We start from the raw sequence: 23,545 nt of genomic DNA on the forward strand, positions 1-23,545 counted from the left end.
TAAATATACAGAATCATATTAAAAGTGACATAGTAGATCATTATCTCAGTTAGGAAATTTTAAAGGACATATCTTAAGAGTATTTTATTTTATTGCAAAAAATGGTCATTCAATAAAATAATATTTAATGAACTGATATTTTTAGAGGCATACAAATTATGTTGCTTCCTACGTCAAAATCTTTATACGCCTCTGGGAATTTATCCAGAAAATAATTTAACGTCTATTGAAACATTTATAATACTCACCATCACACATAAAAACAAGTTGTTAATATGGGGTAAAACTGATGTGAAGTGACTTAACGTACAATGTTTGAAATCAAATATGTGTATTTCTTTCTTATTATTATCTAGTTTGGACAATCTTATGTTCGAGCCCATAAAAAAGATGCTTAAGATGTTAGTAATGCTAAAATTAGTCGTATCTTCAGTTTTTAAATGACTCAATGTTACTCTACTTGCATCACGTGTTAATATTGGTAATGGAATGGTGACACTAAAAAATATTTAAACTATTTACTAAACAAAAATATCAACAAAACTTTTTTGATAAAAAAATGAAATTGATATGAATAGATGCTATTCATAGTTATAATTGTTTCATATTAAATATTTATAAAACAAAAAGTTACACCAAATAATGATACCATGAAAAGAAAAAATTAGAAAATAACCTTGGTCAACAAAAGAATTTTCATCAAAGACGAAAATATATTTTACTAAATCAATTTTTTAAACCGATTTCAAATATGGAATTCATTTATTCTAACATCTCCAGTTTTAAAGATAATTATTAATTAGTAAAGACAAGTAATTGAAAAAGCACATGTAAAAAAATAATTTAAAATTAAAACAAATTTAAAAATAAATTATGGTAAAAATATCAATTTTTGTAAAAATTAATTTTAAAAGACGAAAAAAATTTTTTTTTCATGTATAATTACTTGTATTGAACATTTTTAGAAAAATTCTATAATGGTGTTTTAATTTAATAAGTACATGTTTATAGAATTTAATTTTTAAGTTATTTAGAAAATTTAAAATATTAAAAATACTTGAAAAAATTCAGTTAACTATTAAGTATATTTTTAATTATTAAGATTTTTAAGCAAAATGCATATAAATATATGATAATAAAACTCAAATTTTATTAATTTATACTTACTAAAATCCACAAACTTCATTGAAAAATTTATTCGTTACATTGTAGTGATTTAAATATGTTAATATAGTTTTTATTGTATAATGATTTTCAATTTTTTGTTTTGTTTTTTCTATGCTGTTATTGCACGCCAACAATAGTGATTTTACTTTCTGTTTCTGATCTAAATATCCATTTCAAACAGGGTTATTAAAAAACATGTTTCAAAAAAAAATAAAACCTGTTTATAACATAAATAATCGTTTTCAAACGTTTGAAATGTCTTATAAAACCAATGTCAATTTTAATGGGTGTAATGTAATCTATTGTATAACAGGAAGTAAAACATTTTATTGAACATTATCATGTTTGGTATAATTGTAACATAATTGTCGTGTTCTGATCTATTGTCATTAGATCAGGAATTAAATATTTTATTAAACATTTTTGAGAACTGTTGTACTATTAACTTTGTATTAGATTAAAAAAAAAAACAAAAATTTTAATATATAAGACGGAATGGATTAAACTGTCAAAAAAGTATCCTGGGTAATCTAATTTTTGTGTGGTACGATTTTTACAAATATTTATATTATATTTTTACAAATATAAACTGTCTTTATTGTCACAAATGAAAATAAAATAATATTTTCATTTGAGTGTGTTCTTGTTTTGTACGTTTTATCTTGTTATAATTATATCTTCAATAATTACGATTGAACAATTTTTCCTTTCTATTATCCCCAATAAAAGTGAAAGAGCTTTGTTATTAAAACACGGATGGGTCAGTATATGATACCACCTTGGTAGTCATTTAACGAGTAATTTGTGTTGGTAATTGTAAGTACCCTTAGTCTTAATACTCTTTTGGGTCACGACTAACAGTCGTGGACATACCTCAAATGTTAAGCACTCTAGGACACTTACCCCGTTACCTCTCTTAGCACCACATATATATTTATTATTATTATTATCAAAAATGTCAATAATAGTATGATTAGATAAAAAAAAATTATGTATTTGAAAGAAATTTAAATAAAAGTGGAGTTTCGGCTTGACTCATACATTTTTAATATTTTGTAATTAAGTTTCTAGAGCATTTTAAAATATGTAAACATTTAAATTTTTTCCTGTTTATAATATAATATCTAACATTGATATATGGTCATCAAAGAATAGAAATAACGCAACCTTTATACATTTTATATTAGTTAGAGCAATTGAATTTTATTGAATAAAATTGATAAATACTAATTATTGTTAATCTTGAACTATTGTTAAACTCACATGATAGGTAAAGAAATTATGTGTTTTTGTTATTAGTTGATTCATTTTTTTATCTATTATATTAAAAGGCTATTTTGATTTTTCTTCTTTGCATTATCTCTAGTTATTTCCCTTTCCTTGTATCTTATGAGAAATTATTAATCTGTTGTTTGTATACGATATTAAATTGGTAAAATTATTACTATTATTATTAACATACCCACTATAAGAAAAATTGTTTTTCATATTTTTGTAGTCGTTCTTGTTATTCGGCAATTGTTGCCTAAGTTGGTATTTTACACTTCTCCTGTTTTTCGGCTCGCTATAATATTACTGTTGAAATAATGCACAGTTTATTTTAATTTTTTGACTAAAGAATTCTGTGCTTTATTTTGTAATTTAAAGTTACTGGTCGCCTTAATCAAGTATATCCAGATTTAGGAAAGTAAACAGTGTTTTTTAAAAAGTGCAGCACTGATGCCACACAGCAGAGGGTTAAATGGAATTTTTTTTAAATCGCATGTAATTGATCTTACATTTTATCTGGGTTTTTGAACAGAAACGTATGTTAATTTATCAAACGTTTTATAAAAGGTTAAAAAATAATATTTAATACCTTCCAAGTTTGGCAAATGAGGTTGCTTTCGTGTCCATTCCATAATTGCTTCAATATCATTTTTAATTTTCTCTTCAGTTGTACCTAATTCAGCATAAATTTCTTCCACTTGAATTTGCGAAGCAAGTGTTAGAAAATTCGAATCCATAATTCTTAAAATATTAATACAAACACTAACTTTTTTAATATACTTTAAACATTTAACCAAAAAGTACCACAAAATATTTATATCAGTTTTCAGTTTTTAATTTTTCAATTAAAAAAGTATTATACACAATGTTTTTCGTCGAGATATTATTGTTATTTGATTGTAAAACACTTTATACAATTATTTTATACCTTAATACTGTAGTATTCAGGATATACGTTGTTAAATAAAATTATTCAAAACTGGTTTTTTCATTATATAAACATGTTTAAACATTGATTAACTAAAATACTATTGAATTTATTAAAAATTAAATAATTCAAATCGATTTTTCCTTTTTAAATACTTTACAGTATTTATTTATATTGTATTAATTTATTCACAGGATGTTAAATTAGCGGAGGTTTAATTTTAATTTTTTTCCTTGAAGACTAATTTATCTATAATATAAACTAAAAAATCATTATAATACTAAATTATTGATTGACGATATCAATATTTAAATTAAATATTATAAATTTATTAAGTTGTCAGTGTTATTATTTTATCTTTACATCACAACTTTATTAACTGTTAAAATGAAGTGACGTAAATTTAAATGAATGGGGTAGTTGTGAATTCATTTTTTCTCTCAGGGTATTATTTAGCAGATTTTATTTTATATTGAAAAGTTGTGGTCCTTAAATATATTTCTAATATTAAATGGAAGTTCGAAATAAAAATTTGTTCATTTATCTATTAAATACTTTCACAATTACTGTACCTCATCTTACTATGTTTAAATTACTTACAGATTTTTGTTCCCAATCTAACCTAACCCCCTCTGACATAAATTAATAAATAGTTGTGTACAATTTATCATGATTAGAAAAAATATATTTTGGCTAATTTATAAAATAGGGGTTAAAATAATAATAAAAAAAAAATTGTAACACCACACATAATTGTTATTGATACTTTTGACATGTTTTCTGAATAAAAAGCTAAATAAATTTTTTGAACACTTAATATTAGTTCTAATCTATTATCATAAAAGTATTACTAAAATAATGAATAAATTTATTTTTGTTTTTTTAATGCATTCTGTATAAGGGACGACCTAAAAATACCGACTATTGAAAATGATCTAAATATGTCAATTTCTTCATAAAATAATAAAACTCCCATAAATTTATTAAAATTTAAATTAATCACAAAATCAAACAAAGACAGTCTTTTATTTTGTTCAGAAAATTACAATAATTCTATAACATAAAATAATTATAATATTTTAATAGAAATATCACATTTAAGATATATCACATATATTATATATAAATGTATTATATTATACATCATAATACACAAAAAACAACTGTGCAGTACTTAATACTAATATTTAAGATGATCATTTTTTGTCGTCATATCGGCAATATAATTAAATATATTTTTTAATTTGTAACTTCTATTTTGATTATTGAAGTATCCTGATACTATCTTTTTTTCTGAAAAAAAGTCCAATTTTAACATTACTATAAATATTTACTATATCATTAATTAATTTTTTTATAACGACTTAGGTATAGTCACTTAATGAAACAAATGATTAGGGTTAATTAATTAAACAACCCAAACTAAGTGGTATTTTAACTTTTTACTAAAATGAGGTTTTATAATGGAATAATTAAAGATATCCTAGTGCTTATTTTTGTTAATGTGTTTATAAAGTCATTTTCCCTCCAAAACTGAAATGATATAAATCACATGCTATAAAAACTAGTATCAGGTAGTTTTATGACTCTTTTAAAAAATGTTGAAAAAGTAGATACATGGTATAGTAAATTATCTACATACTAGTAATAGTAATATTACTTAATCATAATAAAATTTTTCAAAAAGAATTCTTAAATTAGTTATGGATTTGTATAAGGGAAAATGTTACCAAACAGAAGCCTAATTATAACTTAGTACAAGATTTTTAATCGTGTGTTTAAGCTCCAAGTTGGGTGACAGTTAGTATGGCCCCAAGGGATTGAAAGTATACTAGAAATTGTGTAAATAAAGATACAGTATGAGATTAGAACACATGACCTCAGAGTATTGTAAAGACAAACCTTACTACTAGGCCATGATGTAGTCATAATTCAGATCCCAATACACTTTCATAATGGTTGATAATGTGATGTATGGCTGAGGGTATCATGGTACCATGTTAAATTTACAATAGGGAAGTACAAAAAAAAAAAATCAATTAACAAGTTACCATGAGAACTCTTTGAACTATTTTTTTTTATTAATTTTGAGCAAAAACAAAAATAATTTTTATCTTATCATAGATAAAATTATTATTACCAATGGGAGGCATGTGCTCCTGAGTCTCTCTCTATATACACTGCACATTTAAAATATTTTTCATTGAAAAATAATTGAGAAGAAAATACATAACAATATTATGAATATGAGTAATGTATACCAAAATATACAACCAAAATCACCCTAATTAAAATTATTAAAACTTTGAATCTTACCAGAATTTGTAGTAGGTAATATATTATCATTAGCAGACAATGAAACTACATACATAAAAGGTACCATCCATATACAAATAGTAAAATAGGATAAAACCTGTAATTAATTGAATTGATAAAATAATAAATTGGTAAATTCAATTAGTTTACAAATTTTATTTACTTCTAAGAATGTAGAATGACGTTGGACAAAGAACTTGAAGGCTAACCCATGACTAAAAATTAATAATACTAAAGAGAACACAAATGATAATGACGTGAAACTTATGTATGGAAAATCAGAGAGCCAAAAATAATATACTCCATGGCTTAACAAACCAATTGCAATTAAATCAAATGATACATCATCAAAGAAATATAACCCTAAATGACACAGTATAATAATCTGAAACCAAAAGTAAAATAAAATTTATCAATTTAATCAAATTTATATAGGAGGATTCCTTAACTTCGCTCACAATATTTTCAAAAGAATAAAATAAAAAATAATTTAATTTATGTAAAAATTTTACATTTTTATGTGTACTATAAACAACAAAAAATAATTAGTTATCCCTTATTGTTGGATTAAAATAAAAACAAATTAAGTTTTTAAAAATGATCTAGCTAATAAACCTTTTCAACTACTATTTTAAAACTTAAAAACAATTTAAAGTAAAGGCTGGAGTTATAAGCTAATCTGATTGTTTTTACTACTGGGCATATCCTAGATACATTTTTTCTTTTGAGCGAATATAATAATATTAATTTAATCAAAAATACTGGTTTAAACATTACCATAAACCAGTAATTTTATTAATTAAATAAAAATTATCAGTTTTACATCTTTCTATTTCCCAAACTTAACATGCTACAGAAGTTTGATGTGAAAGAGGGCCATCACCCCCTCTTTCACATGCTAAGGAATCATAAAGAACTTTTGGTTCAACCTATGATGGATGGAACTGGTATTATGATCGGCTTGCACCAGAGACTAGACACTTGCAATAAGAAATTAATCACAAAAATCTTGTTGGCACCCTGGGGATTGAACTAAAGACCCTATCGCCAAAAATTACGTTTCTACCTACTAGGACAAGTTGATTTCTATTTTATTGATTATATCAATTTAAAAATTATATTTAAGCTAAATAAGTATGATGCTATTTATAAACTCAAATTAATATCATTTTAAAAGGCAGAATAACTAAAATATTCAAAAATATTATCCTTATTTATAAAAAAAAATTATTTTACTTACATTGATTGTCCATTTAATTAGTTTCTTTGTTATGGTATTGTGTTCTTCTACAAATTCAGCCAAAAAATAAAGACCTGCGCCTAAAATTAGGCGTGATAAAGAAATAATAATAAAACTAAAAATTAATAACTATAAAGTAATAAACATAATAAATTATATATATGTATTATAATAAAAGATTTAGTCAACAGAAAATTTCTTTCAAATTATACTATTTTTTTTTAATTTAATCAAAAGAACTGCTTTAACTTTGAATTATTATTGTATATCTTATTGTACTTATAAAGGTACTTTCGAAAAATATTAAAATTATTACAGTATCATAAAATATTAAAATTGTTACTTACCAATAAAAACTGATATTAAAGCTATTTGAGTTACAGTAGCTAAAATAGTAACTATTAACATGAAAACCATTTCTTTATAAAAAATTGTTTTTCATAGGTATTTATTTGGCCTAAGTTGTGTATTACTTTATCCAATTAAACACTTATTATATATTTAATATTTTCTAATTTTAATACATAAATTATCTTAAGAGCTTATTTAAATTAACTAGAAATCATATCTCTACTAAATAATTTTTAAAAATAAATAATGATTTTCATTAAAATTTTATCATAATTTATTCTGTTTACTAAAATAAACCTTGATTAAAATTACTTAATTCATCTACTAATTAATACCTGATAATAAATGTGTTTAACTATCTCTTGGTATCAATAATATAGTTACAACAGAATAATAGTGTTTAAGATATTTGAAAATATATTTTTTTCATGATCTCATATAATTATTCATTAAATTTTAGATATTTTTATAGAGAGACAAGGGTATATGCTATACTATTACATTCCAATACGTTGGTGAATTTTGCGTATAACATATAAATATACAAGTTAGTTGTACTGATAACATTAAGACTCATAAGATGAGAGATTTATTGAGAAAACACCTTTGCCACGAACTGATAATGAACTAGTAATCAGAGAATTTTTGACAATGTCGGAACATTATCAGTTCGTGGCAATCACCGTATTTATAGATGTATTTATCAAATGTGAAAAACACGTGATGAAATATAATTTTTAAAAAATGATAACGATTATTAGTTATATATTTTAATATATTTTACTAATGGCATAAATTTCAATAAATAGTATCCATAAACTATACAGTTATCTGATTTAAAACTGTATAACTTGTTCAACAATTCCCGGCTTTTTCAATTTTATGTTTAAAAATTGGCTCAATAAAGTAACACAATTTAAAATATATTATTTTATTAAACTTATGTTTTTGATAGTTTTTAGATTTTTCATATTTTAATTTAAAATCTGTAGTATGGAAGGAGAATATCAAATTGGTGCTCTCTGTGAATTTATTGCAGCAAAATCAGGTAAATTTAAATTATTTCACTTTATTTTATATGTTAAAAATGAATAAAAAAAATTTTAAATTAAAATATTTTTTGTTATGAAATTTAATTTTGAGCTTAGCAAATAAAAACTAACCGAATTTTTTTTATGCTAAAAATTTATTTGACTAAATATAAACATGTATAATAAAAAATAATTTGAAGTTTATCTTTTTAATTTAATTTGTAATTAAAAATTATACATTGATAAATTTAAATAATTTTTGTTTCTATTTGTAAACTTTTAATTTTTATTAATTTGTGGAATATTGTATAAATTTAATATTATGTGAAATATTTTAAATATGTAGTAGATCATAAGTTTAAATAAATAATTTGCTAATTTTTATTTTAATTCATTAAAAAATATATTAATTTTGCATTTTTTTTCTAGTTAATAAAAAAACGAGAAATGTTACTGCTGACTCCAACAATATAGATTCATCATGTAATAAAGAAATAGAGAATGAAAAAAAACGTAAGTCCAAAAAGTCATCATCTATTAATATAAAGAAACTTAAAAAAAACAAAGAAATTCCAATTGAACAACAAAGTAGTTCTTTAAATATTAAGCAAGATCTTCCTCTTATTGAACCATCAGAAAATCCACAGAAAAATGTTTCAAATAATTTATTAATAAACATAAGAAAGAAAAAGAAATTAGACAAAATTAAAAAAACGTAAGTTTAATAATAACAAGTTACTACTAAGGTGTTTACAATAATCAGTAAACTTCTAAATCAGTAAAAATAATTTTTGAAAGTTGTATTGTTTTTTTTACTAATGATTCCATATTTTATAGAAATATCTAAAAAAAAGTTAAAATTGTTTAAAAATAAATTGATATACAATATAGTCTTATTAAAATAAAAGTAAAATATTTATATAATAGGGTCAAGTGGGGTAAATGGAAATGAAATTTACATGTTTTACAACTTTTATTAGATTCATGTAGTAATAATTTTTTTTAATTTTGGTTTAGATAAAAACTATTTAACTATATACAATGTGTGTCTAACATTTCAATCAAACGTTAAAATAATTGATTATTTTAAGAGAAAAAAATAATATAAAATTTCATAAAAAATTTACATTTGCCCCATACTTCTGGGGTAAATGAAAATAACTATTTCCAACAGCAAGTGTTATATTGAACAATCATAATGGGCAAATGAAATTGTTCTGTTACAGCTATCATTATATTATTTCATGTATTCGATACCTACAAATTTCCATTTGTCCCAAATAGTATATTGTGTATGGGGTAAATGAAAATTAAAGTATAGTTGATAATGTTATAAGCCTGGGGCAAATGAAAATTTGTTTGAATTACATAAATTACAATTAAATTAGTCAAATAATTAGGTAATCTTTATTATTTTAACATAATTTAGTACAGTTTAATGCTTACTTACTATTTCATAAACTTTCAAAATATATTAACAGTCTTTTGTTTTCATATAATAGTGATAATAATAATTTAACATAAAAAATAACAATGTAAAGTAAAAATTATAAACAAAATAACAAACTAACAGAATTTTTATTTTCAAAATATATCACATAAATTAATGTATGAATAAGTATGTAACATAGTGCCTAAACTGATTATTTTTCATCGACATTTATGTATCCAGGAAATGTGTATATCATTTTTCTGTTCTTCTTATGTTCAGTTGGTATTGGTAATATTGCAAGAATCATCTCTACTGTAATATCTGACAAGTCATTTTCAACAATATAAAAATCAGTTCCAATTTCATTATTTTTTTTTAATCCTCGGACTAAAATATCCCCATCATCTTCATCTATACGTTTAACTAAACATACATACTTAAAATGTTGTTTCTTACGGTTCCCTCCAATAAAATCTATTAAAAGAAATACTCCAGGTTTTATTTGAGACCAAATTGGTGTATTGTATAAAACTTCTTCAATACTTAAATCTAATGAATTGTCATTATAATCATCTTCTGATGAATGATAAACTACATCATCAATATTATCAATTGATTGTTCCAACACAATATTTTGTACATCTTTAATAGCTTTCTTATGTCTCCCAAGTTTACTAGGATATTTGATTAGCTTTTTCTTTGAGGTTGCTTCCTCCAATTATTTTAACACATTTTTATTTGTTAAAACTTCACCATACTTTGTTACTCTAAGACGAGGAACTTGGTCTTTTGTAACACAAATTGTATTGTTAGTTTTATATTGTATTAATTGAATTGAAAAAATAGATATTATTTCTTTTGGGTTTACTGAGATATTATTACTTGATGTTGGAAAAATTTAGTCCATAAAAGTGTTTGATGTTTAAGGTTCTAATGAAATTTTATTTTTTACAACTGTTAATATGTTTTATTTGATATAATTACGCACTCTGAAGTTGAAAAAAAAATTATAAAGATCGTAATATTTCAAATTATATTTGTTATTAATATTTCCATTTACCCCAATTGATTTTTATTTTGTATTTTACAAAAAATATATAATTCCATAGAAAAAGTGATATTAAACTAGTTTTAGGGCCGTATAGTAAATAAGTAAATATGAAATGACAATTTAGTTCAAACTGTACTGTTCTACTTATATTTTTGATGAAGATGCCCTTCTCAAAAGTCGTTGAGCAGAAAATGTAATCTAAAATAATCATAAACACTTTTTCGAGTGATAACAATTTATACATATCCTCAAATTTTCCATATTTTTATCATTGCACACTATTATACCTTATGTGTACTATGGTTATAATATTACCGAATTCTATAATCACTAATAATTTATTTTAAATAATATTTTTTTCCTTTTGCCCCAATTTCCATTTACCCCACTTGACCCTATATGACTTAATTTTTAAACTATTCTAGCCCAACTGAAATTGTTTATTATTGGAGTTATTGGTAAATAATAATTTTTTTAGAAGTTTATCTGTGAAGATAAGAAGCATTTTTTTCTATTTTCATGAAAGACTTGCTATGTTATCAATTGTATATAATTGCTAATAATAACACAAAATGTTATTAATTAATTATTTTATGTATTCATTTGAAATTAATACATAGAGCATTATAAAGTAGTGTTTAAAACAAAAAAAATCTATGGAAAGTGCTCTTATAAAGTCATGTAAATAAATATAAAATAATGAGATTTAGATGTTGCTTTATTTAAATGACATTCTTAATACCAAATTTCTAAAAATATATACATGTAAAAAAAATATTCGTTTTCTTTTGTGGTTTTAGTTGTACAAAGGAAAGTGAAGACTATATTGAAAAAGAATCTAGGACAATATTTGTTGGAAATGTTCCTGTGAATGTTAAAATGACATCTATTAAAGCACTATTTAAACAATTTGGAGACATAGAAACTACTAGATTAAGGAGTGTAGCAGTTAAAAATCTTAATGTCCCTAAACGAGTATCTATTATGAAAGGTGATTTTCATCCTTTAAGAGATACTGCAAATGTATATATACGATTCAAAACTATTGAACAAGCACAGAAAGCTTTAGTTTTAAATGCAACACAGTTTGATGGTCACAAAATTCGAGTTGATATGGCAATGAATTCAAACCACAAACAGAATAAAAAAAAAGGAATTTTTATTGGAAATTTACCATATAGTTAGTTTAAAAACATACAATATTATTATTAAAGGAAATTTAGTGATATTTAAATTTTAAATGTTTGTAGACATTCAAGAAGATGAAGTGTGGAATTTTTTCAATGACTGTGGTGTTATAACTTCTGTGCGTATAGTTCGAGATAATATGACTGGAGTGAGCAAAGGATTTGGTTATGTAGATTTTGAGGTAAATTATTTAAATTTAAAAATCAAATTTGTTTAATTGATAGATTTAAAAAAAAAATGAGTCTTGGTTTTTACTTTATTTTATTATTTTATATAATATTTTTATAATTTTAACTAAACTTGGTATCAACATTTTTTATAAATCAAACGGTAGTTTTGAAATGTTAATTAAAATTAATTTACATCCATTGATTTGATAAATATATACAGGTGCAAAAGATCTAACTAACAATTTTGTTCTAATATTCATTTTGCTGTAATGTTTTTAAAATAATTTTTGCATTTATAAACTATATTAAAATATTACATATTTTTATTAATAAAAAAAATTTCATAGTAGCCGTTTTTTTAAGTTTTTCTTACAAAATATTTAATAAGTCAATAACAATATTAGGATATATTATTATTGAGTTAAAATTATTTCAATACATAGAGTAGATACATAGTATTCACAGCATGTACTGGTGAATATTTATAAAGTATAGTCCAGTCCATCTATGATACTTACCCACTCTATGTATTAAAAAATACTTGTATTTGTCCTAAAATTTTTATAGGACAATTAATAATTTTTGCAAAAATAGTGTTAAGAAATGGCTATTTTGAAATTTTGAAAAAATAAAAAAAATTATTAATAAAATCCAATAATAATAATGTATATAAATGGTTTTAATGTAGTCTAAAAATTCATAAACTATTTAAAAAAAAAAATACTGAGAAGTAATATGAGTTATCAGTTAGGTCTATTCTACCTTGCATTTATATACACATATATTTTAGACTAAAGAGTCAGTTGAATTAGCTTTACAACTTCAAGGAAACAAACTTCAAAACCGAATAATTCGCATTAAACGAATTGATACACATTCTAATGTGAATAATTCAGCTAAAAATACCAATACTAAACCATCATTTTCTAAAAACTTTAAAACTTCAAATAAAGGTCAATCATTCCAAGGAGAGTCTTTAAAAATAAAATCCAAAAAGGTAACATTTTAAAAATAGTTGAAATTTTTTTTAAGTTATAAGCTATAAACTAAAAAAATTATGTATATAAATTCTTTAACGTCTTTTAAATATAATTATTTACACTAAATATTATAATGGATTATTATCAATATTATATCCAGTTATGTATTAATATATATTAACAGTTTGATAATATATGTATATATTGATTAGTAATAAGATCTATTCCACTAAGTATATAATATATACTTATTGGAATAGATCTTTCAGTTTTTTTTTTCATTTTTGATCACTTTAATTTAATATTTTTACAATATTATATAGAACTCATGTTATATTATTATCTTATTAATAGTACTTTATTATTACAGAAACCAAAACCAACTAAAACCGAATTAATGAGGAGAAAAATTGCCAAGAAGTTAGCTGTCTAATATTAATACTTCGATTATAATGAGTAACATTTTCATAAACTTTATCAATAATTGACCATTAGTATTAATGTTAATAATTTTAGACATTCTGCTGTAAAAAATAAACTAAATTTGTTGACAATTTTAATTACAATTGTGTAACTATTTCTTTGGGTTCTGAATGCCAAATCTGTCCTTCATGCCGATTCAAATTGTTGTACTCTATAATAGCAATATAATGTAAATACCAAATAAGTTGAGTAATAATGTAGTGTATAGTTTTGTCCTAAACTAATAATTGGTTTTTTAGACTAATTTCAAATTAAATTAAATTTTTTTAATTTAATGTAGCATAGGTTTTTTTAAATGATCCATAGAGTATATAACTTGCTTCAATAATGAAACATTATTTATTAAAATTAAAATATTTTGTTACGAAGTATTTTTATCACATTTTTGTCATTTTTATAGAATAATAAAAAATTTTCTTTCAAAATTAATTTTCACAATAAAAAATTTAAATATTTTTAGACATAACTAAGTCAATAATTTAATTTAGATTACAATACTTGAAAAACATTTTACATTATTTTAGTAAATCATTACAAAATGTGCTGCAATATACATGTAAGTAATTTAAAATTTACAGATATCTTAAGAAGGCTAACTATACAAATATAATATTAATTTATACATATATAATAATATAACACCCTCTTTATAAATATATCTTACTTTTATTATATATAAAAAAATTAAGATTTACATCTTTCTAGATGAATAATAATTAGTAAAATACATCTTAAATTTCCTTGAAACTTAAGTTTAGCAGTCATCTAATTATAATAATTAATACGAACAAATTATATATGATTAGTCTTAGAAATATTTCAACAGTATAATCATTCTTTGGCATCACCAATACCATCTGCATTTATTGCAAACATTGCTTCAGACTCAGGCAAGCATGGGGAATCATAAATTTTACAAATTCTTGTTTCACCTCTGCCCTTACGTAAATAAAGTCTTGTAGTAGATGCGTGTGCCATGATATTTCCCCCAACTGGTTTTTTGGGATCAGCAGCAAACATAGATGCACCATCTACTTGTGCCACTACTTGATTAGTTATAACAACAGCAACACCAAACTGAAATAAATATGTCATTGATTACTTATAAAACATTTTAATTATTAAAAACATATTAAAGAATTACTATTCATTCTTTTAACAAAGGTACAAAATATATATATATTTTTTTTAATATAAAAAATAAAGTTTAAATAGAGTTAAAATTAGCTGTTATAAAATACTATTAAAAAAAAAAAGATGTTATTAAAATAAAAATTATATATTACTTCATCAGCAAGACGCAACAACATTCTTAGAAATCTTGCTAGATGATTTTGTCTAGCAGATAATTCTCCCCTACCGGAATAATCAGTTCTATATAAAGCCATTGCACTGTCTACAATCAAAAGTGCATATCTAAAATTACATAAACAATTATACAATGAAAAACCTATAGAAAGATTTCCATAAATAAAATTTTATCAAAATATTCAAAACCTGGATTCAACCATCATGGCGCCAGCTTGCAGTAGTAATCGAGTCTGATGATCAGTATTGTATGCTCTTGCATAAGCAACATTATCAAGTACATCACTTCCAGTTAATTTATAACGTTCAGCTACAGCAAGTAAACGTTGTGGTCGGAAAGTTCCTTCTGTATCAATGTACAAACATTTTCCTTCACCACCATTTTGATCAATAGGAAGCTAAATAATTGCTTTGTTAAAATATATTTACACAATATTTAAGTGAAATTACCTGACAAGTAACAGCTAATGAATGGCATAATTGTGTTTTACCAGTTCTAAACTCGCCAAAAATTTCTGTAATGGATCCAGTTTCAATTCCACCTCCTAACAAACGATCTAACTCTTTGGAACCAGTAGTCAACAAAATAATTTCTGAACGTTTTTGATGAAATTCTGTAGCTGTAGTAAAGCCAATCGGAACCATTTTTGAAGCTTCATCCTAATATAGTTATTAAATAATTATTTAAAATAAACTACACCATTAGAGTTTGAAGTATATTACCAAAATTTTATCAGCTTTTGCCTCACTTATTCCTTTGATAGTAATAAGATGTCTTTTAGTAGCAAATGCAATAGATTCCATAGTATGATAACCAGCTTCTTGAAGTTTTTTAATATCTCCACTAGTAATTCCTTGTCCCTTTTACCAACAGAAAAGAATTAATTTAATTTTAGAGTGCAGACTTGAATTATATTAATATAATGTAAATTCTAGTATTCAAAATAAAAATTAAAAAAAAATTCTAGAATCTATAAATCTTACATAAACATTTTATTTTTCTTATAAATTATGTATGTAATTGATTTTGAATGATTAATGAACAAACTGAATATCTGACACATTAAAAAAAAATTACTAAAATGAGTTTTAATAATACAATAACAAGTAAATTTTTTTACTTAAGTAAATAAATAGATTAGTACACTAAGAAAAACGTTTTATACTTTTTAAAAAATTGATCATTCTCATTAAAGAACTTTTAACTTACTTCTAATTTTGATATTGGTTGAGGTCCATATTCTTCATTATCTTCTTCAACAGCTTCAACTATACAAGTTGATTTGGCTGATTGCATAGCCATTTTTTATTATTAGCTAAATATAAATATAAATATAAATTTATTAATAAAGGAAATATTAATATGAGTATATTACATGTTAAAATATCATTGATTTACATATAAAAAATATATATCAGCATTGAAATGTCATACAATCAGATATTTAAAAAAACTATAACTTTTATACAATTAACATTTATTGATTAACATCTATACTATAACAATTATTATTATAAATATTTATTGTTTCACGACAAATTATATAAGCAAAAACATACATAGTATAACACAACAACTATATAATTAACTAATGAGTATATCAATAAAATACTACAAAAATCACCTAATGTGTAACTTTCAGTAAGTTTTCAATAGTAAACACGCAAGTTCATATTATTACTAAATTTAATCACATGTAAAAGATTTATTGTTAACTTTAAAAAATACAGCGCGGGAAATTGTTGATACTTTATTACAACAAAAACGTATCATTCCGTTAATTATACATGAGGATTGGACGGAAAACCAACAACCACATTTTGAATTAACTATTATCAGTTATACAGTTGCTTTTAAATACTCAACCGCCATATAACATTATACCAAAACTTGGTATATGGTATTAAATAATGATAAGCTATTATAAAATAAATGATAAAACACAATTTTTTTTCTTATCAATGATGTCTGCATCAATACTAGACAATAAAATGTATTGGGACATAGAATAATACTCTACAGTATTGGAATTCGTCAACGATATCGATGTCGAATCAAAATATTAATATCGCCGACTTTTTTCCCACGATATCAAATATTTTTTACATATCTGCGATAATAAAAAAAAAAATGTTATAAACAAACTGTTTGAATTTTAGTTACTTTGTTATAAAATATATATTATTTGAAATCAGGACAAAAACAGTTCATAATAATCTTGTTAAAATTGTTTGTATTAAAATATATTGTAAAATATAGAATTGAGATACAGAAGACGTAAAATAATATTTATTGATACAAAATTCTATTCTTAGATTAGATTTTTATTATTATGACATTGTTATAATTCCTATTTTTAACAAAACACAAATAAAGTAAGGTATGAGGATAATTAGAGAAAGAAATTTCAGAATTAGAAGATATACAATAACAACTGATTGAAACTCAATCAAAAATAAAATTGTTGAACCCGAAAATAAAAAAAAATAAAAACTATTAGATGATAGTAATGAAGATAATGATGCATTATTCTTTAAAAGTTAAAATTTTATTTTTAAAAAAAAAAATATTGTTTTCAGTTATGACTTAAAGTAATGAAAAATATAAATAGCACTTATAATCTTTTTTTTTATTATTACTTAAAACCAATTTCTAATGATAGTCATCTAATAATAAGTCTTATAACAAAAAAAACTTATTTCTTTATAATAAAAATTAATTTGAACATATTTAATTATCGTTAAGAGATATAGCTATTATCTATAATTTGAAATTAATATCGTTATCTAATATGATTGGTATACAGTGTGATAATTTTTTCAACCATAGTAATGCAACGGTATTCTTAAAAATAAAAAATAAAAATTGGTGAAAATATTTGAATATTAAACTAAATTTTTAAATGTAATTTTTTTATTCAATATCGATTTACAGCAATATCGGGAACATTTTTTTTTTTTTTGATATTGCGATATATTATTGCTGAAATTCGATACAATCTCGATATCCAAAAAATATATTGTTGATGAACCCTAATATGTAACATTAATGATATATTGTATGAATATATTGCATTAAATCATTAATTTACTGATATTTTACACGGTATCATGCTCTGTATTAAACAGACATTTACTCAGGTCTACCATTTTATCAATCGTCTACCGATGTGTTATTCTATGAAAAATTTTTATCACAGTATAAATAGCAGTGATTGCTATTTTCTAGCCTTAATCAGGAATCTAAATACTAGTGTCGCAACACCAAGTGAAAATATAAAAATCAGATATAAATTAAGGTTGCATCGTTAGTCAGCAGAATTTAGATAAACTTGAATAAATTATGGTAATTTTCTCAAATATATTGTGCATACATTTTCTAAAAAGTTCATGTTACTAAAATTATTGAAATAAAAAGGTATAACAACGAAACATCACTAAAAATTTAACAAAAAAAAAAAATCATAATTCACAACCAGCCCAAAAGAAAAACGCATATTAAAAATTGATCTACGACTTGCTAATCACTATTATGAAGAAAAAAAATGAATCGCATTTAAAAACATCATAGTAACTTTGTTGTAACCAATACTCGATAATATATAACAGAAACAGTGAGTTCACTACTATTTTATAAACGAAAAACAAAGACTGTTTTTGCTACTTTGTAAATCACTGTAAAATGTACTAGTGACTGCCGTTTTTAACAGCACAATCACAGACTATATGAAAATCGTTTATGTAGTCCGTGACAGTACGATCACCTGTCAATATGACAAGCCGTGTTGACACGTATCCCCACTAGCATCACTAAGGGTACAAAGTCGACAAGCACTGAACGGCTAACAATGTTGGTAATATAAATATTAGTCAGTTCGTTACTGGACACTTACGTATATTTCTTAATTTTACACTTACATACCGGAAACCCGGAATAACAATTATTATACAACTGAATTTTCTTTCTTTTAAGTTTTGAAATGTTTAATATTACGCCGGAAATACAGATATTGTATTATTGTATCTAGGCAGATATAAAAACTCATGTCAATCTGTTATTATTATTACGAACAGTTGATTTCGACTTAAAATAAATCATCACGTCTAATTAATATTTTGAATTGGTCAGTCTCAAATTTGGCTCCTCTACAAAAAATTTGAACTGGTCAATGAGAGAATAAAGGTAAGAGACTTTAGTTTTTCCAATTTAGATTTTCGTTAATAATTTTTGGACTCTTAATTTAAAACGGATGAAATCCTCTTACCATTTTTCTACTCAGATAACTATTTTAAATTACTTATTATCAGTGATGACAGCAGTGAATTCACTCGGGTTATTCTCAATTAATCATTAGCAGGATTACATTTAGTGGTAACTCTGGAAAATTATTTGTATAAATAGACTTTAGAGTAATATAATTGAAATCCCATTGTGTATGTTGTTATCGATGTATGTTAGTTATCGTTTAATGATATGACTATAACCTTCGAGCAACGTAATTGAAGAGCTTAGCGTAACAGCCAGAATAGTCCAATTTTATATGGAATTAATTGTTTATTTATTTTGAATAAATATAACTTTTCTGTGTAATTCAGTACAAAATCGAATTCTATATTCCTATTATTCGTAGTGATATTAAATTTTTAAAAAACATTTTACCATTGCTTTTAATAAAAACAAATATAGTAAATATGCTTTTCCTAAAGAATTAAAAAAATAGATTAGTCTGTTTGTTGCACCAAGTCTTTCAATTAAAAAAATTGTCCGCTTCGTAATCTCCTGGCAGATGATAGTGTAGTAAATTTTTTATGTAGTATACAATATTTTCTAAGACCTCGTCGTGTCCAGTCCATTTCATCTTAATTCGTGACACGAATTAAGAAAAAATGAACTATTAGTTCAAATTTCATCAATTACCACAATCGTGATCATGATAAGTATTCAACTATTTGAAAAGTCGTATTATCGAAAGAATAATTCATTTCGGTGTAGACTACAAACTGTATTTTTATCTAATAGCGATGGCACAGATTATTTTTGACTATCGTGGTGCAAATTACATATCTTTGTTTTAGTTGGGGGCGTCAACTTGGGCACTTGTACCAATTTAAATGTTCAATGCATGCCGGGGCCGGTTGACCTTATATTCATACTAGGCCGAACCATACTGGCTTATGTAAATGTAATCTATAAAACATAGAAAAAATCCAAATTTTATTTGATAAGAAAAATACTTTTTCTTTGACAAAATGCTAAATTGCACAATTTTAGAATCATTGTGTTATAACTTATAATTACTTATAACTTATAAGCAATTGTATACAGAGCAATCACTTATCATCATTGTATAGAGTACGTTATGACACATTTTACAAGTTATTTTATATGTGTTTGTTTTTTATTTATATAAAACTCTATTTTTTGAACTAGCGTGCGTAAACATTAAAAAGATTACATTTTATTTACGTTGAAATTGTAAAATGAGAAGTCATATTTTGAAAAAGTTTTTTTTTATATAAAATGTATTCAGGGGGATCAATTGCGAGCGGATTTGTGAAATGATGGCTGATCAACAATTTGCCCCTGTCTAGTAAAATATTTTGTACATACGTATTATACTTTTTATAAGCCAGTTAAATATGTATGTACTCTTAAAAATAAAAGTTGATTCTTCTATAACGTATTTGAGGTGAATCAAAAAAATACTTTATAGTGGTTAAATCAACTATTCATTTAAATATTATATTTATATTATTATAATATTATTATTATATTTAATATTATATTTATTTAAATAGAACTTTGCTCATAATGTGCTATATGAATCAAGCTCCACGGCACATTTCATGTCTGAGACTTAAAAATATAATCCATTAATAATGTATATAGGCCTGATAACCGAGTCCGTAGCAATTATAATATTTTGTGACGTTATCTTGTTCTAATTTCCAGCATGGCCGACAAAACTTCACGCGGTATAACCAAAAAACAAGAAGAGCGTGTACGCCAAATTCTCTGTCAGTTGGCGAAGGAGTTGGGTATGGAGCTCTCCACGGTCCCATCGTTTTTACAATCACCCCAAGCTGCCCGGAACGCGTCGCTTGTGCAGATCCTTCGGAATCCAGCGGCCAGTGTGTTATACAATAGAGGCATGCAGAATGGTCGCACTGAGATACTCCAAGAAACAAAGAGAGCCATTAATTCCATCTCTGTATTTCCCCAACGAGTGCCGCAACAGAAAATACCATCTCTGCTTTCGTTTACTGCATTTGGTTTGGCGCATACTAATTTAAACGCACTGGAACGTCAAACGGTTATCCAAAATAATAGGACCGCTAGCACGAGCAGCTCAAGAATCATGCAACATAAAACTGCCGGCATTAAAAGACAGACTCCCTCTGCCATACGTCGGAAAGAGAGAAAATGGCAAGAGTTTTTGGCAAAGAAATTCAAGACGCAAATGCAACCAAACGCGATCGCGAATGCTTCAACAAAGACTGAGAGGAGTCAAGATCCATCGACAGAAGGAATACAGGCCATCACTTTGCCACTATCTACCCCGCTGACAACGAAACCACAGCTAATCCCGTTACCACCGGTAATAGAGAAAGTCGTCGAGCAGTCAACTTCATACCAGCCATCAGTCCAAAATGACGTGCCAACAACAATAAAAATTGAGGAAGTGACTGTAGAGAAACTAAACCACAATTTAGAGGAGTTATATTCTTGTCCAACTTTATACCAGCCATCAGTCCAAAATGACGCGCCAACAACAATTAAAATTGAAGAAGTGACTGTAGAGAAACTAAACCACAATTTAGAGGAGTTATATTCTTGTCCAACTTTATACCAGCCATCAGTCCAAAATGACGTGCCAACAGTAATAAAAATTGAGGAAGTGACTGTAGAGGAACTAAACCACAATTTAGAGGAGTTCTATTCTTGTCCAACTTCAAGCCACCCATCAGTCCAAAATGACGCGCCAACAACAATTAAAATTGAAGAAGTGACTGTAGAGAAACTAAACCACAATTTAGAGGAGTTATATTCTTGTCCAACTTTATACCAGCCATCAGTCCAAAATGACGTGCCAACAGTAATAAAAATTGAGGAAGTGACTGTAGAGGAACTAAACCACAATTTAGAGGAGTTCTATTCTTGTCCAACTTCAAGCCACCCATCAGTCCAAAATGACGCGCCAACAACAATAAAAATTGAGGAAGTGAAAGTAGAGGATCTAAACCACAATTTAGAGGAGTTCCATTCTTGTCCAACTTCACTTTTCGCGCCAAGGCCTCCTCATTAACTTTATAAACCTCTTCCGTAATATACAAAGGGTAGATAATATCCTCATAAGTATCTTCTCACTAAGGTCCGTTCACATCTAATAAGTACATTTGAACTGTGTCGACTACATTTCCTGTTTACTTGTGCCACGTTCCTGTAGTGGACCAACAACGTCCCAGGTGAACTCCTGGTTTGTCCCATGAGTACAGTCACTACCACGGTTTTTGATCATTTTCTTAATTAGATAATTATCTAATAACATTTATTAGATAATAGCTTCTTTAATAGACTAGTGAATTATGTCGACATTTAAAAAAATAAAGTTTACACTCTTATTAAATATATAATATGATTTTTAAATTTTAGTACACTTTGTAATATAAGTGGCAAAAATAAAAAAACCACCCTTACAGTCGAATTTTCAACCCTTTAATGGGTGGTACATGTTATAGTCATTCAATTTTAATAACGTCAATTCAAAAACCAAATTTTGTACAGTTTATTTTTTCACCTAATATAACAATTCTAGGTTGTGTATTAAATGATTTTTTTTACAAAAAAATTAACCTATAGAGTTAAGAATCGCCCTAATATATTCTCTCTATAATTTATATCTACAATATCTATAAATTGACCTTTTTTATTTTAAGAAAAATATATAGAACTCAATGTTTTTCGTAAAAAAATGCCATTAACAATAAAACTGTATCTATATTAATTTGGCAAAAAATTAAAAAAAAAACATATTTTTATCATAACCGTTGAAAATGATTTTATTCGTTTATTTAAATATTGCAGACGGACTATTCAACCTACCAAAGCTGCTCTTTCTAAAAAATTATTCCCGCTACCTCTGACTTATAATAAATATCAATGTCATAATTAAAATTACAATTAATTAACTAGGGACAAAATAATCAAACTTTTTTTTTTATATAATTTTTACCGTAAAAATTTCATTACTACATTATTGAATATAATATTAATATAATATAATATTCATACTAAATTTAATTTCTATATGTATTTATATTATATTTATAAATCGTTAAACTAGTAAATAAGATATAATTAAAAGAATGTAAGTTGATATTAATTCGGAATAATCATATAATTTCTTCTAAAAATTAATAATCATCTCCTAATTTTATGATTATTTTATCTATTCGTTCTACGTTTTATTTTATTTATTTATTTTTAGAGATTTTTAAATGTAACCTAATAATGGCCTAGTGTCGAAACTAGTAGTTGTCTTTTTCAATTTTATAATACTCCAGACAGTATTTAAATTAAATTTTATTATATACATATTATTTACAATATTTCAGTATTACATTAATTAT

The 23,545-nt window shown here is 24.7% G+C and overlaps 5 protein-coding genes across 12 annotated transcripts in view; 2 read left to right on the top strand and 3 right to left on the bottom strand.

Annotated features, from left to right (window-relative positions):
• The window catches only part of LOC126901587 (clavesin-2-like), a 69,073-nt gene extending 65,722 nt beyond the window's left edge, over nucleotides 1–3,351 (bottom strand). For 3 of the 4 annotated variants that reach the window (XM_050678156.1, XM_050678155.1, XM_050678154.1), the window contains exons 1-3: nucleotides 3,026–3,344; nucleotides 1,168–1,327; nucleotides 249–498 (exon numbers count right to left, since the gene is read on the bottom strand). In XM_050678156.1, the coding sequence (XP_050534113.1) occupies nucleotides 249–498; nucleotides 1,168–1,327; nucleotides 3,026–3,173 (558 nt within the window). In that variant the 5' untranslated portion in view covers nucleotides 3,174–3,344. Of the gene's footprint in view, nucleotides 1–248; nucleotides 499–1,167; nucleotides 1,328–3,025 lie in introns of all 4 variants that reach the window. The other variant, XM_050678160.1, reaches the window with a different exon arrangement.
• Nucleotides 3,352–4,371: 1,020 nt separating this feature from the next.
• LOC126901588 (protein TEX261) lies at nucleotides 4,372–7,534 on the bottom strand. Its single transcript, XM_050678171.1, has 5 exons — nucleotides 7,268–7,534; nucleotides 6,921–7,000; nucleotides 5,844–6,065; nucleotides 5,681–5,777; nucleotides 4,372–4,657 (listed from the first exon to the last, which is right to left on the bottom strand). Exons 1-5 carry the CDS (start codon nucleotides 7,335–7,337, stop codon nucleotides 4,545–4,547), a joined length of 582 nt encoding a protein of 193 aa, XP_050534128.1. The 5' UTR covers nucleotides 7,338–7,534; the 3' UTR covers nucleotides 4,372–4,544.
• Nucleotides 7,535–7,973: 439 nt separating this feature from the next.
• On the top strand, nucleotides 7,974–13,683 carry LOC126901584 (RNA-binding protein 34). 3 transcript variants are annotated; one of them, XM_050678145.1, is made up of 7 exons: nucleotides 8,004–8,177; nucleotides 8,234–8,319; nucleotides 8,732–9,017; nucleotides 11,586–11,965; nucleotides 12,036–12,154; nucleotides 12,934–13,140; nucleotides 13,494–13,683. In XM_050678145.1, exons 2-7 carry the CDS (start codon nucleotides 8,265–8,267, stop codon nucleotides 13,554–13,556), a joined length of 1,110 nt encoding a protein of 369 aa, XP_050534102.1. In that variant the 5' UTR covers nucleotides 8,004–8,177; nucleotides 8,234–8,264; the 3' UTR covers nucleotides 13,557–13,683. The 3 variants fall into 3 exon arrangements, with proteins under 3 accessions (XP_050534103.1, XP_050534102.1, XP_050534101.1); XM_050678144.1 differs by having other exon boundaries at nucleotides 8,005–8,177; nucleotides 8,227–8,319; XM_050678146.1 differs by lacking the exon at nucleotides 12,934–13,140 and having other exon boundaries at nucleotides 7,974–8,177; nucleotides 8,227–8,319.
• A 462-nt stretch (nucleotides 13,684–14,145) lies between these two features.
• Nucleotides 14,146–16,731, bottom strand: LOC126901586 (DNA repair protein RAD51 homolog 1). Of its 3 annotated transcripts, none has more exons than XM_050678153.1 (7): nucleotides 16,291–16,422; nucleotides 16,125–16,230; nucleotides 15,638–15,775; nucleotides 15,365–15,574; nucleotides 15,104–15,312; nucleotides 14,893–15,022; nucleotides 14,146–14,683 (listed from the first exon to the last, which is right to left on the bottom strand). In XM_050678153.1, the coding sequence occupies exons 2-7, from the start codon at nucleotides 16,215–16,217 to the stop codon at nucleotides 14,438–14,440; spliced, it is 1,026 nt and encodes a 341-aa protein (XP_050534110.1). In that variant the 5' UTR covers nucleotides 16,218–16,230; nucleotides 16,291–16,422; the 3' UTR covers nucleotides 14,146–14,437. The 3 variants fall into 3 exon arrangements, with proteins under 3 accessions (XP_050534110.1, XP_050534109.1, XP_050534108.1); XM_050678152.1 differs by having other exon boundaries at nucleotides 14,147–14,683; nucleotides 16,314–16,453; XM_050678151.1 differs by lacking the exon at nucleotides 16,291–16,422 and adding an exon at nucleotides 16,540–16,731 and having other exon boundaries at nucleotides 14,148–14,683.
• Nucleotides 16,732–18,769: 2,038 nt separating this feature from the next.
• On the top strand, nucleotides 18,770–22,549 carry LOC126901581 (uncharacterized). Its single transcript, XM_050678140.1, has 2 exons — nucleotides 18,770–19,097; nucleotides 20,868–22,549. The coding sequence occupies exon 2, from the start codon at nucleotides 20,869–20,871 to the stop codon at nucleotides 22,219–22,221; it is 1,353 nt and encodes a 450-aa protein (XP_050534097.1). The 5' UTR covers nucleotides 18,770–19,097; nucleotide 20,868; the 3' UTR covers nucleotides 22,222–22,549.
• Nucleotides 22,550–23,545: the final 996 nt, after the last annotated feature.

The sequence above is a fragment of the Daktulosphaira vitifoliae genome, unplaced genomic scaffold (assembly GCF_025091365.1).
Source record: "Daktulosphaira vitifoliae isolate Bord-2020 unplaced genomic scaffold, ASM2509136v1 Scaffold_3, whole genome shotgun sequence".
NCBI classification, from domain to species: Eukaryota; Metazoa; Arthropoda; class Insecta; order Hemiptera; family Phylloxeridae; genus Daktulosphaira; species Daktulosphaira vitifoliae.